This window comes from Sapajus apella, unplaced genomic scaffold (assembly GCF_009761245.1).
Source record: "Sapajus apella isolate SASKATOON/1434 unplaced genomic scaffold, GSC_monkey_1.0 scaffold11, whole genome shotgun sequence".
NCBI classification, from domain to species: Eukaryota; Metazoa; Chordata; class Mammalia; order Primates; family Cebidae; genus Sapajus; species Sapajus apella.
Window position 1 is genome coordinate 2,057,385 of NW_022436951.1, and position 18,066 is coordinate 2,075,450.

The 18,066-nt window shown below is 40.9% G+C and overlaps 1 protein-coding gene across 4 annotated transcripts in view; it reads left to right on the plus strand.

Annotated features, from left to right (window-relative positions):
* Positions 1–2,744: 2,744 nt before the first annotated feature.
* PRKAA1 (protein kinase AMP-activated catalytic subunit alpha 1) overlaps positions 2,745–18,066 on the plus strand; it is a 39,736-nt gene continuing 24,414 nt past the window's right edge. For 2 of the 4 annotated variants that reach the window (XM_032278875.1, XM_032278873.1), the window contains exon 1: positions 2,934–3,048. Coding sequence is in view for 2 of the 4 variants with exons in the window: in XM_032278871.1 (XP_032134762.1) it covers positions 2,922–3,048 (127 nt within the window). In the remaining 2 variants the exon portion in view is untranslated. Of the gene's footprint in view, positions 3,049–18,066 lie in introns of all 4 variants that reach the window. The other 2 variants (XM_032278871.1, XM_032278872.1) reach the window with 2 other exon arrangements.

Below are 18,066 nucleotides of genomic sequence, written 5' to 3' on the forward strand. Positions count from 1 at the left end.
GCCTGCTGTGCCTGGCCTGCTTTTTTTCCCACTTAAGCTAGAAAGGAGTCAAGTTACTTCTGTAGGCCAGGCGTAGTGCCTCATGTCTGAGGTGGGAGGATCGCTTGAGGCCAGGAGTTCTAGACTGGTCTCGGTAATATAGGGAGAAACCCATCTTTACCAAAAATGAAATTAAATAAAAATAGTTGGGTGTGATGGTGGGCACCGTTAGTCTTGGCTACTCTCAAGTCTGAAGTAGGAGGAATGCTTGAGCCCAAGAGTTTGAGGTTACAGTAAGCTGTGATCCAACCACTGAACATTAGCCTGGGCAACAGAACAAGTGCCTGTCTCTTAAACAAACAAACAAAAAGTGACTTCTCTAATGTAACTCCTGCCCACTTATATTCCAATAAATTTTACTGAGATGGGGTAGAGTTACAACAGATAAGTCAGGAAACTGGGTGTAAGCCACAGTCTACCTTATCTCTGCTTCCTCCTGGTAGAATGTTGAGCATGTAAATATTATCTCTCCTGGATGAGTGGGGATGGTGGAATATAGAGGACTGCCACTGTAGACAGTGAGCTCTTTCAAGGTAGGGACCATGACTTTTCATTTTTTTTTAAATTTAAGTTTTCTATAGTGTCTGGCAGTTAACAAAAGCTTGAAGAATGAAGGAAGTGAACATTTGGGGATAGATCAATGGGAGAATGAAAGGAAGAGAGGGTGGAAGAAAATGTGACAAAAAATTTAAAAAGGTAATGAAGAGAAAAAGCAAGGAGGCTTCTTAAGACAGTAGTCTTACAGTGAATTGGATTCAGTTTTTAACTCAACATGAATGGAAAAGAAACAAAACCAAAACTAAAAACATTGAGCATTAATTCAGAGACTATGGGAAACTGGATAAGAAGATGTCTAAGTTCCTATCCAATTTTTTGATCTATAATTCTAGGATTTATCTCCCCAACAATGCTTTTAAGTGTAAATGCCATTTAATGACTATTTATTAAATACAATTACAGTCTACAATAGGACAAGGCAGAGACAAACGATGTTTCCACTAAAAAATAAGGTTATGTTACTGTCTTGAGTTTTCATAGTTTCATGAAGAGATTGGTAAATGGATTTGCAAAATTTAGCTTCAGTTTGTTCCCTTGCAACATGCTCGCTGGTACAGAGCTGAGATACTTTGCTATCATTTCCTTTTTTTTTTTTTTCCTAGGGGCACTATCTCTCCCATTCTTGGGCACGAAAAGAGATGTTGTCAGATCTTTTTCTTTCAGGTTAGAAGAAATGGTGGAACTTTCCTGGGTTAAATTCTAGCCATAATGAAAACTTAAAGTAATTTAAGATGCTGTTTGGGGAGGGGAGGGAGTTTAAGGTTCCCTGGCCCCCATGGGAATCCCAAGAGCTATTTCTGCTTTACAGAGATCCCAAAATCCGGACTTGCAGAAACTCACAAGGCAAACAGATAAAAGTGAAAAAACCAGACACCAAAAGTGACAACAGTAACCACCACACCATCTGCCCCCCAAATACATCAGTAATCAAAGATTTCTTAACTTTTTTCCCTTCAAACAATGTGCAGTCCCCAATACAGTAGGAACTTGATTAAGGCTAGCTGGGATTGTTCCCTGTTTATCTGGTGCAATACTAAGCTCAAAGGCAGAAACTTTTGCTTCCCCTGCAATACCTTCCTTGGAACAAAATATTGCCTAATGCACGTTTGATTTCAGAAACAGAGAGGAGAAGATCAGGAGAGTTGGGTAATTAATTTTTGTTGGGATTAAAAATGACATTTTTAGTTTTTTACACTCTTTTCATGAAGGTACTTTTTTTTTTTTTTTTTTTTGCCATTGACACTGGCCCAATGCTATGACATTGCAAAATTGAGAGAATATAACAAAACACTTGACTTTGCCTACTAATTAGAAGAGTGAAACTGAGAAACTCAAACATTTTATTTAAAATAAGCAGACTTTATGCTGTGGTATGGTTCCCTTTATGTTTATGTAATGAACTAAGTATTACTCATTGAAAGTACAATAAATATTTGTTGATCTGACTGATGTTACCGTAAGCCTCGCTCTCAGTCTAGTGAACGTAAAATTTTTACTGATAATCTAAAAGTATTAATTCCTATACACCAAAAGTTCTGCGTATCACCCCCCTCTTGGAATACACATTCACTTGCACATCTCCCCAGCCGGCTCTTCGCAACAGAGCTTGCTTTGTGGGGGAAATTTCAGGATAATCTCCAGAAGAAAACAACGACAGCGCTCCTGGAGCCGTCGTGGGGCACAGTAGCAACTCACCGGCTCAAAGCGAAAAGAGACCGCGGGTTGGGAGTGGGGAGGGGGCGAGGGGCGGGAAACTCCATCACAGACGCAAGTGAAAACTGCGGCTTCTAGATTCCATCCAAGAAAGGAAGATGAGACTCAAGGTTAGAAAGGAGTGGCAGGGCGGTGTCCCCTGCCTTGCTTTAATTCTCGCGGCCCGCGTAATAAGCCGCGGATCTGCATCACCCGAGCGGGCGTGATGACTCCAGTCCTCATCTCCCCTCTGGAGTCACCCAGAGAGGGGGGTCTTCTCCGATCCCCAAATGGTAATTAGGGGAGATCACAGCGGGCAGAAACTCTGCCAGAGGAGAAAAGAGCCGGGGGACGACGGTCCGCCTCAACGTCCCAGGAAGCCCCTCCGCGTGCCAGTGGGCGGGCACCCAGGCCAGAGGATGCGGGGCGAGGAGGCGGGTACCGGTGCCACTCCCGGCGGCCGTCGCCCGCCCCGCCAGGGGGAGCGTCTGCGCCCGACGGCGGCAGCGGGGCCTGGGCGGGCGGCGCAGGGCGGTGGCTTGGCTCCGCGGCTGCCCTCCCGCGTCCCCACCCCCTCCCCGCCCGCCCCCGGCGCGGCCCTACCCGCCCCCTCCGCCCCCTCCCGCGGCGCCATGCGCAGACTCAGTTCCTGGAGAAAGATGGCGACAGCCGAGAAGCAGAAACACGACGGGCGGGTGAAGATCGGTCACTACATTCTGGGGGACACGCTGGGGGTCGGCACCTTCGGCAAAGTGAAGGGTGAGAATCCCCGGGTTTAGGCTGGGCCCCAGGTGGGGAGCCGCAAGACTTCCGCTTTCTGCACCTCTTCATCCTCCCCCGCCCCCTACGTCCCTCCTCTCCGGGGCTGGGTAGCCCCTGTCCGGATTCCTGTGGGAGCTCTTCCAGGTTGCCGCGGGGCTGCGGCGCGGCCAGTCCTGGCCGAGTGGGGGTGGGGACCAGTCGCCATGGCGACGGCGCCGCGGCCGGAGGGGCCAGTAGTGGCGAGGGGCGGGGTTGCGGAGGTGCAAACTTTCGCAGGTGGGGCAGGCGGGCGGCGAAGCGCGCTCTGGGTGTTGGGAGGGGACGCCGGGCGCGATCCTCGGGGAGGCAGCCAACTGCGCGCCCGGGTTGTGCTCCCATGGCCCAGGGCCAGCCCATCGCTCCTTGGCGGTCCTCGGCGTTGTCCGTGTTTCCGTCGTCTGTAGGAGGCTGTCGATTACCGGCCCTCGCTGTTTCCCGAGTGTGAAATGTGTTTCCGCAAAAATAAGATTGCTTTTTGGGTAGCCTACATCATTTTCTTTTTAAAGGCCATCTCGTCGGAAAGGATCACTGGTTTTCTTCGTAGCAGTTAATGAATATGAACTGGTTCAGTATTTGCGATACATGGTTTACATTCTGAATGAGACTTTGCCTTTAGTTGTTTCTGAATTATCAGGAGTTTCTCTGTGAGAAACTTGGTTGTTAGTGCAGATGTTGCCTCCAGATAGTATTCATTACTTTATTAATACAGTTTCCACTAATTTTCAAAGGTTATTTGCATTTTAATAAACGATTTAAGTGCATATCATTTGAACTTGTGTTTAAAGAAAGATATACTGGGTGCATTGTACACCATTCGGGTGATGGGTACACTAAAATCCCAGACTTCATCACTATGCAGTTCATCTATGTAACCAAAAGCCACTTGGACCCCTAAAACTATTGAAATTAAGAGAAAGAAAAGTGTGGACTCTTTCAAAACAATATTCTGGAAGTAAGCTTGCTCTACAGTCCACCAATTCTGGCAAAAAACGTTTAATTGCAAGATTTGCGAGGCATGACTCTTTTTTTCTTTAAAATATTTGACTTAGTTATAAGGGATGTAGAGAAAGGAAGTTTGGAACTGATAAAAATGCTTCATGCATTGGCTTTGGATAAATAATAGACTGACTTGCATATACTAAATTCTTGGTAAATATTTGACGTGAAAGAAAAAAAGTTTGTGAAAGTCTGTATGGTAACTTAACTGAGACTTGCTCTCCCAGAGCTAAATAAACATTTTCTGATTTTGTCTAGGGTTGGAAGAGAAGAACCTTTCCTTCTCTTGCCATTTTCTGAGTCATAGAATTGGAAAATTGCTGTATATCCCACAGGGAAGCAACTGCCTGAATCTTCTTACGAAAATCGGCAAGGCCGACAGGGTCAGGAGGAAGTAAGAAGCAAAATGCCAGAATCCGGTAATAACAGCTGTTAGGACAGGTCCATATAAGGCCAGTAAGATGTTTTTGTGCCCTGGAAGTTTTAAATTTATTTTTGGCTGTGATATTTCTTGTTAGCAATTATAAACTGCTTTTTAGTTTACAAGTATTTGTTAAAAAAATGTTCATTTTTGCCCCCACCCCTTCCCAGAGTTTGGATTGGATTAGGATGTTTATTATTCCCCCTAATATAGACTTGAATGAAGCCAGGTCTGGTTTTTCTTTTCCCCCAAGACGGAGTCTTGCTTTGTCACTCAGGCTGGAGTGCCTTGTCATAATCTCACTCACTGCAACCTCCACCTCCCGGGTTCAAGCAATTCTCCTGCCTCAGACTCCGGAGTGGCTTGGATTACAGGCCCGCACCACCATGCCCAGCTAATTTTTGTATTTTTAGTAGAGATGGGGTTTCATCATGTTGGCCAGGCTGGTCTCGAACTCCTGACCTTGTGATCTTATCCACTGTGGCCTCCCAAAGTGCAGGTGTGAGCCACTGTGCCCGGCCTGATCTATTTTATTTGTTATGTGGTTTTTGGCATGGCAGGTAGTAAAGCAAGAAGAGATTTTTCATCCTCTCCATTTGATCTGTGATATGGTTGTTACATGAATATCTCCAGTGACTTTGCTGTTTCTCGACCTTCACTTCTCCACCCACATGTACTTCTCTTGGAGTACCATGTTCTGTTAGAGTCATCTAAACTCTCAAAATGTACAAAGGCCAATATTAGTCCAAGGATCATGGGTTTCATAGATATGTTTAGATTTGTTCATAATCACATTTGTTGATGTTGATCAGAATTTTTAACCTGTTCGTTTTTAAGTTAATTAACAGTTGGGATGCTTTTTGCTAAAAGTAATAGACAACCCAGCTTAACCTAGTAAAGAACTTATCTGTGGTTTTCTCCAGAGCAAGGAAGGCCAGCATACCTCTTACGAGTCTTATTGTCTCATCCAGTACCTCTGGCTAGAAATGCCATGTGCCAACTGGCTTATGCTGGTGTTCCTAAGCAGGCATTAGCAAGGGGGATGGCATTACCCTTGAAAGAATATGACCCACCCTTTGATGTGTCAGTGGGTGGGAGACATCTTTTTTTTTTTTTTTTTTTTTTTTAATTTTCCTTAAGTGATTGGGGTACAGCTAGTATTTGATTACTTGAGTAAGTTCTTCAGTGGCGATTTGTGAGATTTTGGTGCACCCATCACCCGAGCAATATACACTGCTCCATATTTGTAGTATTTTATCCCTTGCTCCCCTCCTTCTCTTCCCTGCAAGTCCCCAAAGTCCATTGTATCATTCTTACATCTTTGTGTCCTCATTGCTTAGCTCCCACTTATCAGTGATGAGAACATACGATGTTGGTTTTCCATTCCTGGGTTACTTCACTTGGAATAATAGTCTCCAGCCTTACCCACGTCACTGCAAATGCTGTTAATTCATTTCTTTTTATGGTTGCGTAGTATTCAATTGTGCATCTATATACCACAACTTCTTTTTCCATACATTGATTGATAGGCATTTGGGTTGGTTCTATGATTTTGCAGTTATGAATTGTGCTGCTATAAATATACATGTGCATATTTGAAAGATACTTATCTTTTTCAAATAACAACTTCTTTACCCCTGGGTAGATACCCAGTAGTGGGATTACTGGATCAAATAGTAGTTCTACTTTTAGTTCTTTAAGGAATCTCCATACTGTTTTCCATAGTGGCTGTACTAGTTTACATTCCCACCAGCAGTGTAGAAGTGTTCCCTGTTCACCCTTTCAACAAATGGTGCTGGGATAATTGGCTAGCCACATGTAGGAGAATGAGACTGGTTCCTCATCTCTCACCTTATACAAAAATCAACTCAAGATGGATTTAAGACTTAAACCTAAGAGCTGAAACCATAAAAATTCTAGAAGATAACACTGGAAAAGCCCTTCTAGACATGGGCTTAGGCAAGGATTTCATGACCAAGAACCCAAAAGCAAATGCAGCAACAACAAAAATAAATAGCTGGGACCTAATTAAACTAAAGAGCTTTTGCATGGCAAAAGGAACAGTTAGCATAGTAAACAGACAACCCACAGAGTGGGAGAAAATCTTCCTTATCAGTATATCTGAAAAATGACTAATATCCAGTATCTACAACTAACTCAAATCAGTAAGAAAAAAACAGTGCCATCAAAAAGTGGGCTAAGGACATGAATACATAGTTCTGAAAAGAAGATATACAAATGACTAACAAACATGGAAAATGTTCTGCATCATTAGTGATCAGGGAAATGCAAATCAAAACCGCAGTGCAATACTACCTCACTCCCGCAAGAATGGCCATAATAAAAAAAATCAAAAAGCAGTAGATGTTAGCGTGGATGCGGTGAACAGAGACGACTTTTTTTTTTTTTTTTTTTGCGACAGAGTTTCGTTTTGTCACCCAGGCTGTAGTGCAATGATGCCATCTCAGCTCACTGCAACCTCTGTCTCCTGGGTTCAAGTGATTCTCCTGCCTCAGCCTCCCTACTAGCTGTGATTACAGACATGTGCCACCATGTCCTGCTAATTTTTGTATTTTTAGGAGAGATGGAGCTCACCATGTTGGCCAGGCTGGTCATGAACTCCTGACCTTAGGTAATCTACCCACCTCAGCCTCCCAAAGTGCTGCGATTATAGGCGTGAGCCACCATGCCTGGCCGGGAGACATCTTCTACGTATTTGCATAGTGTGGGGGGACAGGATAGATACCTACACATAAATGGGTGTTGTTAGGAGAGAGAAAGGGGGACATGCATACACTCGATGAACAGGCAGAAATGGCCACTATAGTGATGATGTTGATACCAAACACAAACAGCCTTAATTATGCAAGGATTCTTGAAAATAATAGGGTTAGTCATATATTTAGACAACTTGGATTAAAGCTTTTAAAATTAGTTATACATATTGGTAAATTTAACATGAAAAATGATCTAATAAAAGATATGATATTGATATGCAGAAAAAGTCCCAGTATGATATTCCATGCTTACAGGCGATTTAATTTTGCAGGGAGAGTAGGCTGGAAATCCAGAGTGGTTGTTTCCTGTTACAGGCTAAAAATTTGTTGTTACTTAGTCGTAGCATTTTGAGAGGAAAGTTTACAGAAAACTAGGATTATTTTGTGATTATGCTTGAATCATTTTTATTGTTTCCAAGGTATCTTTTCTTTCGCCCCTCTGGTTATCAAGATGTTAGGCTTCATGCCCTTGTGGGCCTTCCCAAAAAAAGCATGGATGAGCAAAGAGTCATTGTATTAAAATGGCAGTTTTGTTAGTTTTTCTAGAGAAGATGATCTCTTTTGGTGGGCTGGGTGTGTCTTTGGCAAATGAATTGTTTATACATATAAACTATTACGTTGGTAAGTCTTTTCTTTTCTTTTTTTTTTTGAGATGGAGTTTTGATCTTGTTTCCCAGGATGGATTGCAATGGCATAATCTTGGGTCACTGTACATTACATTTGTAAAAATAAACACGAAAATAATGTTACTATACTTTTTATGGATTCATACACATGTAAAAGTATATAAGCATGTGGGAAACACAAACACCAAATTCAGGATAGTGGTTACTTCTGAGGACAGATGAAGGATAAGGGAATCTGGGAGGAGTCATGCAGGGCTTGAGTTGTATCTGTAATGTTTTATTGCTTAAGCTGATGGTGGCTCATGGGTGTTTGGAATGCCCTTGGTATGCTTGAAATGTTTTGTTTGCTTTCTTAAATTTCCATCTATAGCTTTTAAAGCTCACCCTTCCTCAGGATTAAGCTGTTTCCTTAACAGTTTTTTATTCAATTTTACAGTGGGAATGAAATGGTTAGGTGTCTAGAATAACTTCAGTAGATATTTCTGTCTTTGCTGCATCTCTATCCTGTTAAAATCCTCTCTTTCAAAGTATGATCTTGTTTCACTTCAGAATTATGTATCCAATTAGAAGAGCATTTGTTACAATGTTATGCAGTTAGACAAAGTGCCCTTTCCATAGCAATAGTATGGTTGTTAGCTAATACTTAGTTGACTAATCTGCTATTCTTGTGAGGGAGACATTGTGAATGCTGGTAACCTTTGCTCTGAGTAACATGCAAGTCTTCCATGGCCAAAATATCTGTGTTCCATTTCATTTAAAAGCAAAACCTTAGCACTGTTCTGAAACCTGACAGTCTAAAGTTTGAATTTTGAAAAAGGGGGGAAATCCCTTAGTAATGCATATGCCTGACAAAGTCTGTTTACTACATTCATTGATTTATTACGGAACAGCATTTAGTTTGGCTACAACTGAGTTTACCCAGTGGGGAGAATATTTAACCTGGTTTTGAGAAAACAGTTTAGTTCCTGATACTGTGCCAAGGCTTTTGTCCCTCTCACTACACAGTGATGGTGGGGAGTGTAGATAGGTCAAAAGACTTGAAGTCAGAAGACCTGTCCCAACTGATCACAATAGCTTTACTTCCACAGCTTATAGAATCTCTTAGCGCATCAGTTTCTTTATCTGTAAAAGATAATACTTCCATCATAGGTTTATGCTCAAATGTGATAATATGAGTGTCTCCTAAGCCGTTAGATGCTATGTATTAAAAAGTATTATGCTACTGAAGGCTGGGTGTGTTGGCTCTCGACTGTAATCCCATCACTTTGGGAGGCTGAGGCGGGCGGATCAAGAGATCAAGACTGTCATGGCCAACATGGTGAAACCCCGTTACTACTTTTTAGTATACTTAAAAAAAAAAAAAAAAATTAGCTGGGCGTGGTGGTGCGCCTGTAGTTCCAGCTACTCAGGAGGCTGAGGCAGGAGAATCTCTTGAACTCGGGAGTGGAGGTTGCAGTGAGCTGAGATTGTGCCACTACACTACAGCCTGGCGACAGTGAGACTCCGTCTCAAAAGAAAAAAAAAAAAGTATTATGCTACTGAAATTTTAATATTGAGGTATGTTGGTAATTGGATTCAAGGCAAATATTTCTGATCCTTTGAGTAAGGAAAACATAACAGATTATGATATGATGGCCTTCAATTACCAAGATTTTGCTGAGACGAAAGAAGAAGGGGAAGAATGGGTAAGGTAGAGGGGATATTATTGCCTACCCTAAAAGAGAACATTTTAGAGCCATCAGTGTTGGGACATTATTTCAGAATCTTAGAGGGAAAAATTCGTATCAAATTAGGATCAGAAATAAGTTATACAACATTTAAGAGGTTTCTTTACCATAGGATTTCTCAGAGCTTTAACGTGTTAATAAGCATAGTGATCTACAAAAGGAACTCATTGTGCTTATTATTAACACATTAAGTAATAAATGTGGCTGGGCACAGTAGCTCACATCTGTAATCCCAGCACTTTGGGCGGCCGAGTGGGCAGATCAGAAGGTTAGGAGTTCGAGACCAATGTGGTGAAACCCTCTGTCTGCTAAAAATACAAAAATTAACTGGGTGTGTGGTGGCAGGCGCCTGTAGCCCCAGCTACTTGGGAGGCTAAGGCAGGAGAATCGCTTGAACCCAGGAGGCAGAAGTTGCAGTGGGCCGAGATTGCACTACTGCTACTCCAGCCTGGGCAACAGAGTGAGACTCCATCTCAAAAAAAAAAAAAGTATACTTCCTACAGGATGGAAATATACATCCTTTCCCAGACTTAATTGATTATGAAATCTTTTTCCATGGAGAGTTTTCAGTTCGAGTATTTTGTAGAACATACTTTAGAAAGTTTATTCTAACAGTTTCATCATTTTTCTAGCCCGTAGGAAATTAGAATCCCCATGCAGAACATTGGAGAGGGGTTTTAAGAGTTGAATCCTGGTAGGCTATGAAGGCTGGGATACAAATTCAAAAAGCAGAAAACCACAGGAGCTAGAACATTCTAGGCTGGGAGCAAAAAGCCCTATCCAGCTAATAACTCCCACCACACCCAGCTAATTTTTGTATTTTTAGTAGAGACAAGGTTTCACCATGTTGGCCAGGATGGTCTCGATCTCTTGACCTCGTGATTCACCCACCTTGGCCTCCCTAAGTGCTGGGATTACAGGCGTGAGTCACTGTGCCTGGCCAGGATTTTTTTTTTTTTCCTGTTCTATGAAGGATAACATTGGAATTTTGATAGAGATTGCATTGAACCTATAAATTGCTTGGGTAGTATGGATATTTTAGTAATAATTCTGCCAATCTATGAACATGCAATTTATTTCAATTCTTTTGTGTCACCTTCAGGTACTTTCATTAATGTTTTATAGTTTTCAGTATATGCATCTTTTACTTCCTTGGTTAAATTTTTTTAGGTGCTATTGTAAATAAGATTGTCCTCTTAATTTCTTTTTCAGACCATTTTTAGTGTGTAGGGACACTACTGATTTTTTTCTTTTTTAAACAAGTTTATAGTTTTGGGATACATATGCAGGATGTGTAAGTATTTTACATTGGTAAACATGTGCCATTGTGATTTGCTGCACTTATCAACCCATCACCTAGGTATTAACCTCTGCATGTATTAACTATTTATCCTGATGCTCTCTCACCACCCCCTGACTGGCGCCAGTGTATGTTGTTCCCTCCCTGTGTGCATGTGTTCTCATTGTTCAGTTCCCACTTATAAGTGAGAACATGCAGTGTTTAGTTTTTTGTTCTTCCTGTTTTACTTTGCTGAGGATAATGGCTTCTAGCTCCATTCATGTTGCTGCAGAGGACATGATGTTTTTCCTTTTTTTTTTTTTTTGAGATGGAGTCTCACTCTGTTGCCCGGGCTGGAGTGCAGTGGTAAAGTCTTGACTCACTGCAACCTCTGCCTCCCAGGTTCAAGCAATTCTCCTGCCTCAGCCTCCCAAGTAGCTAGCATTACAGGTGCCTGCCACTATGCCCAGCTAATTTTTTGTATTTTCAATAGAGGTGGAGTTTTACCATGTTGGCCAGGCTGGTCCCAAACTCCTGATCTCTTGATTCACCTGCCTTGGGTTCCCAAAGTGCTGGGATTACAGGTTCGAGCCACTGTGCCTGGTTGATCTTGTTCCTTTTTATGGCTGCATAGTATTCCATGGTACATATATGTGTACCACATTTACTTTGTCCAGACTGTTATTGATGGGTATTGAAATACTACTGATTTTTGAGTGTTGATTTTATACCCTGTAACTTCACTAAGTTCATATATCAATTCTGACAGTTTCTTGCTAGAATAGTTAGGATTGTCTATATTTAAGGTTATGTTATCAGTAATGTGGCAGTTTTACCTTGTTTTCTCTTTGGATGATTTTTATTTCTTATTCTTGCTTAGCCTCTCTGGGTAGGAATCTAGTACTATTTCTAATAGAAGTGGTGAGAGTGGGCATCCTTGTCTTACTCCTGATCTTAGAGAAAACAGCTTTTCACTGTTGAGCATGTTAGCTGTAAGCTTGTCATATATGGCCTTTATTGCATTGAGGAACATTCCTTTTAATTTGTTGTGAATTTTTTTATCATGAAAGAATGTTGAATTTTGTCAGATGTTTTTTCTGCATTCTAAATAAAATGACCATATGGTTTTTGTTCTTCATTCTGTTAATATGGTTAATCATTTTTATTGATTTGTGTACATTGAACCATCCTTGTATTCCAGGGTTAAATCCCACTTGATCACGGTGAATGATCTTTATAAATGAATGGTTGAATATGGTTTGTAGGTATTTCATTGCCAGTGTTTGCATCTATGCTGTGATATTGGTCTGTAGTTTCCTTTTTTTCCTTCTGATTATTGTATTATTATTATTTTATGTTAGTTTTCTTTTCTTGTGGCATCTTTGTTTGGATTTGGTATCAGGGTAATGCTGGCCTCATAAAATGAGTTTGGAAGTATTGTCGCCTTCTCAATATTTTGAAGAGTTTGAGAAAAAGTAGTATTAGGTCTACTTTAAATATTTGGTAGAATTCAGCTGTGAAGCCATCTGGTTCTGGGCTTTTCTATGATGGGAAACTTTTTTAAAAAAAATATTATTATTATTATTTTGGGATGGAATCTTGCTCTGTTGCCAAGGTTGTAGTGCAGTGGCATGATCTCGGCTCACTGCAACCTCTGCCTCCTGAGTTCAAGCAATTCTCCTACCTCAGGCTCCCGAGTAGCTGGGACTACAGGCATGCACCACCACACCGTCTAATTTTTGTATTTTTTAGTAGAGACAGAGTTTCACCATATTGCCCAGGCTGTTTTTGAACTCCTGATCTCAAGTGATCGGCCCTCCTCGGCCTCCCAAAGTGCTGGTTTTTCAGGTGTGAGCCACCATGCCTGTCCTATGATGGGAAACTTTTAATTACTGATTCAGTCTCTTTACTTGCTATTGGTCTGTTCACATTTGCAATTTCTTTGTTATTCAGTCTTTTTTTTTTTTTTTTCTCAGTTGGAGTCTCGCTCTGTTGCCCAGGCTGGAGTGCAGTGTCATAATCCCAGTTAACTGCAACCTCCGCTTTCTGGGTTTAAGTGATTCTCCAGCCGCAGCCTTCTGAGTAGCTGGGATTACGTGTGTGTGCCACTATGCCTGGCTAATTTTTGTATTTTTAATAGAGATGGGGTTTCGCCATGTCAGTCAGGCTGGTCTCGAACTCCCAACCTCAGGTGATCCACCTGCCTTGGCCTCCGAAAGTGCTGGGATTACAGGTGTGAGCCACTGTGCCTGGCCTGTTAGTCGGTCTTAGTGTAGGTTATATGTTTCTAGGAATTTATTCATTTTTTTCTAAATGATCCAATTTGTTGGCGTATAATGTTCATAGTAGTCTTTTATGACCCTTTGTATTTCTGTGTTATCAATTATAATATCTCCTCTTTCATTTCCGATTTTATGTATTCGATTCTTCTCTCTTTTTCTCTTAGTGTAGATAAAGGTTTGTCAGTTTTGTTTAGCCTTTCAAAAAATCAACTTGGCTAATTTTGTATTTTTAGTAGCGATAGGGTTTCTCCATGTTGGTCAGGCTGGTCTTGAACTCGCAACCTCCGGTGATCTGCCTGCCTTGGCTTCCCAAAGTGCTGGGATTACAGATGTGCCACAGATTACACCGTGCCTGGCCAGCTTTAACTATTTTTAATAGTTTTGTCTATTTACCTTTATACTAGATATATAATTGATTTACTCACCGCCATTACAATATTAGTGTGTTTTGGGTTTGACAGTATACTTAACTTTTTCTAGTGAGTTTTGTACTTCATAGGTTTTCGTGTTGCTCATTAGTGTCCTCTTTCTTCAGCTGGAAGAACTCCCTTTAGCATTTCTTTTCTTTCTTTTCCTTTTTTTTTTTCTTTTTTTTTGAGACAAAGTCTTGCTTTGTTGCCCAGGCTGCAGTGCAGTGGTGTGATCTCGGCTCACTGCAACCTCTGCCTCCTATGTTCAAGCAATCCACCCACCTCAGCTTCCTGAGTAGCTAGGATTACAGGCATGCACCACCACTCCCAGCTAATTTATTTTGTATTTTTAGTAGATACAGGGTTTCACTATGTTGGCCAGGCCAGTTTTGAACTCCTAATCTCAAGAGCTCTGCCTGCCTTGGCCTCCCAAAGTGCTGGGATTACAGGTGTGAGCCACCATGCCTGACCACTGTTTTTCATTCTGTATCTTTTTTCTTCCTCAGATTATATGATTTTCAGTGGCCTGTGTGCTGATTACTAATGGTTTCTTCTGCTTGATGTAGCCTGCAGTTGAACCCCTTTATTGAATTTTTCAGTTCAATTGTACTATTTCTCAGCCCTTTGATTACTGTTTGGTACTTCTTTAGAAAATCTACTCTTCAACTAATGAACTTACTACATCTGTTTCTAGGGTTGTGGTAATAGTGCCACAAACTCAATGACTTAGAGCAACAGAAAGTTATTATTTCCCAGTATTGGAGGTCAGAAATTTGAAATTAAAGGGGCATCAGGGCCATGCTTCTTCTGAAGGCTCTAGTGGAGAATCTGTTTCTTGCCTCTTCTAGCTTCTTGTGGCTCCTGATGTTCCTTGGCTTGTGATAGCGTAACTCTAGTCTCTGCCTCTGTCTTCACATGGCTGCACGCTCTTGCGCGCGCGCGCGCGCTCTCTCTCTCTCTCTCTCTCTCTCTCTCTCTCTCTCTCTCTCTCTCTCTCTCTCCCCCTCTCCCCCCCCGTGTGTGTGTGTGTGTGTGTGTGTGTGTGTGTGTGTGTGTGTGTGTTTTCTCTCCTCTTCTTGTAAGGACACCAGGCATTAGATATAGTAAGATTTTTTCTTCAAGTCCTTCACTAATCACATCTGTAAAGATCCTCTTTCCAGATAAGATAACAATCTGAGATTCTGGGTTGATATGGATTTTATGGGGACATTATTCACTCCACTACACTTGTTTTTGTATTTTATGTACTTTTAGTTTTCTGCTTTCTTTTTTAGTTTTTGAGTAACTTTTAAATTGGTTTGATAGAATGTATTAATTAAATGTCTGGAATCCCAAGATACTGAAATTGATATGAGGCAGGTTTTCAGTAAACTGGATTTAGGAAAGAGGCTGTAGTAGCAGTACCTGGCACATAGTACGTGCCGGTACTCCAATTATTTCTTGAATGAATGAATTTGTATGAACAAATGCATTTCTGGAATAATTCTTACTAGTATGAGGAATTCAGTCTATTCTTTTCAAAACTGTATATACATTAAGAATTTCTCTGATATGTTTAACTTCTGTTTATATTTTATTAAAAGAATGTGTATTGGGCCGGGCGCAGTGGCTCAAGCCTGTAATCCCAGCACTTTGGGAGGCCGAGGCGGGTGGATCACGAGGTCAAGAGATTGAGACCATCCTGGTCAACATGGTGAAACCCGTGTCTACTAAAAATACAAAAAAATTAGCTGGGCATGGTGGTGCGTGCCTGTAATCCCAGCTACTCAGGAGGCTGAGGCAGGAGAACTGCCTGAACCCAGGAGGCGGAGGTTGCGGTGAGCCGAGATCACGCCATTGCACTCCAGCCTGGGTAACATGAGTGAAACTCCGTCTCAAAAAAAAAAAAAAAAAAAAAAGAATGTGTATTTTACATGTCTTTCTGAGGATTATCTTTTTTTAAAAAAAAATTATCATATTTCAAGTACTGTGTTTGGAAAAAGCATAACTTTTTGAGTCTGACCTGGGCTGAAGTTTTGGCTTTTCCACTCATTAGCTGTGTAACTTTGGGCAAGTTATTTCATCTTTCTGTGACTCAATTTCCTGTAAAATGTTGCTAATAATAACAAATCTTTCAGGTTGGTGAGGGTATGTCAGTATGTTTGGGTACAAAGTGAGTATGTTGCAAATATTAACTAGTAAGTTGTATACCTTAATTATGTATTTTAAAGCAACTAGATTTATGTTGTAAAAAATTGTTTTTGTTAAAAAAAAACCCTTGTTTATTAAACTCACATCAAATTAAGCTGCCTTTTTCCTCTGTGTTCTTCTATGACCAAACAAGTGTTCCTGTAGTAGGTGAAATCACTCAAGGATTGATGTTATGTGTATATATGTCAAATAGTAATCTGTTGAACATTAACCAAAGTCAGGAAATGAGTTGAACTTTGGAAGGTAGAAATCTGAGGATTGGTGGTAATGGTGATGGGGTACGGGTGGTGGAGCGGGTTGGAGGGATTGAAGCATATGGGAGTGGGAGCTAGATACATTAAAATGACAGCTATTATTTACTTAACACTTAGGTACCTGGATAAAGGAATGTTAATGAATCTACACAGATAGGGAGCACCAATCAGAGCTGAGATAAAACTGGCTATCTGGCTGCATGCCTTGGCTCACGCCTGTAATACCAACACTTTGGGAAGCCAAGGTGGGTGTATCATGAGGTCAGGCATTTGAGACCAGCCTGGCCAACATGGTGAAACCCTGTCTTTACTAAAAATGCAAAAAATTAGCCGGGCACGGTGGCAGGTACTTGTAATCCCAGCTACTCGGCAGGCTGAGGCAGGAGAATCGCTTGAACTTAGGAAGCAGAGGTTGCAGTGAGCCAAGATCGCACCGCTGTACTCCAGCCCTGGGGACAATGCAATACTCTGTCTCAAAAACAATAACAAAAATAACAACAAAAAACAACTGGCTATTCAGAGATTAAAACAAATAATTCAGGCTTATTAGATAAAGATGGAGGAACAGGTCTGGAAGCAGTGGAAAATAACCCTAAATAATAATAGCTACCATTTATTTATCAAGTCACTTCCTATGTGCCAGGCATTGTGGAAGGTGCTTTACAAACACTATTTCACGTATTTATTATAGTCACCCTTGTGGAGCATGTGGTATTCTTATTTTACAGATGAGTAAATAGAAGGTTGAAGTTTTTGTTAACTTGCCCAAGTCAAACATCTAGTAAGTACCTTCAAACAGGAATAAAACCGAGGTCTTTGCAGCTATAAAATCTATGCTTTGTGTACCTATTGCTTTCACATGTGCACCTGGAATTAGGGGTCCAACCCCATTCAACCCTGCTCCCAAAAAAGGTGAATCTGTTAATACTTGTGATTGTTTTCTCCCCCTTTGGAATTTTTTTTTTTTAACTGATAAAAATACAAAACAGCAAGTAAAATTCAAAAAGGATTACTGTGGAATAACTTTTTATTTTAGCATATTATCATTTTTATATAGATTTTTTTGTGTAGCTAGAAAATGTAAAATGCATATATAATTTATTTTTCATGTTTATAAGAACACTTTCTATAGTTTTCCTATGAGAGTCTGTTAGGTTGGAATAACAGTGTATTAAACGGTTCTCTGATATTGGTCAGCCTTTTGTTCTTACATAATACACTGTAATGAACATATTTATGCACATTTTTTCGTCGGCTTTAAAATCAAATTCTTAGAAGGAAAACCACAGATTAAAAACAATCAAGATCCTACGTGTAATGTGTGTGTGTGCGTGTGTGTGTGTGTATGAATTTGAATTATATCTTGACATTGCTGTCAGGGCACTGCCCCTCTTCCTGCCACTGTGGTACAATCATATTTTTGTGATTTCTTCTATTACTTCAAAAGGGAAGAAGTTATACCACTGTACTTTAAAATAATTAATTTGTTATTTGATGAAATGCTTAAGTATTAGAAAAAAGTGTTATGGTATACCTTGATTGGTTATGGATTTTGTTCTGTTTATTATGCCTTCTTTTGGGTTGGAGGGCTTCTGTTATTTACAGGTGGATTAATATTCTGCTCCCTATTACTCGTGAGTTAAATTGTACTCAATTCCCTTTTCTGTAGTTACCACCTCCCCTCCTATTCTTGCTGATTTCTTCCTCATTTTTTGTTATGTGTTCTATAAAATTTCCCATCACATTATTTATTGCTACAACCTACTGTTTTCTAAATGATTTTTTTTTTTTTTGAGACGGAGTTTCGCTCTTGTTACCCAGGCTGGAGTGCAATGGCGCGATCTCGGCTTACCGCAACCTCTGCCTCCTGGGTTCAGGCAATTCTCCTGCCTCAGCTACCTGAGTAGCTGGGACTACAGGCGCGTGCCACCGTGCCCAGCTAATTTTTTGTATTTTTAGTAGAGACGGGGTTTCACCATGTTGACCAGGATGGTCTCGATCTCTTGACCTCGGT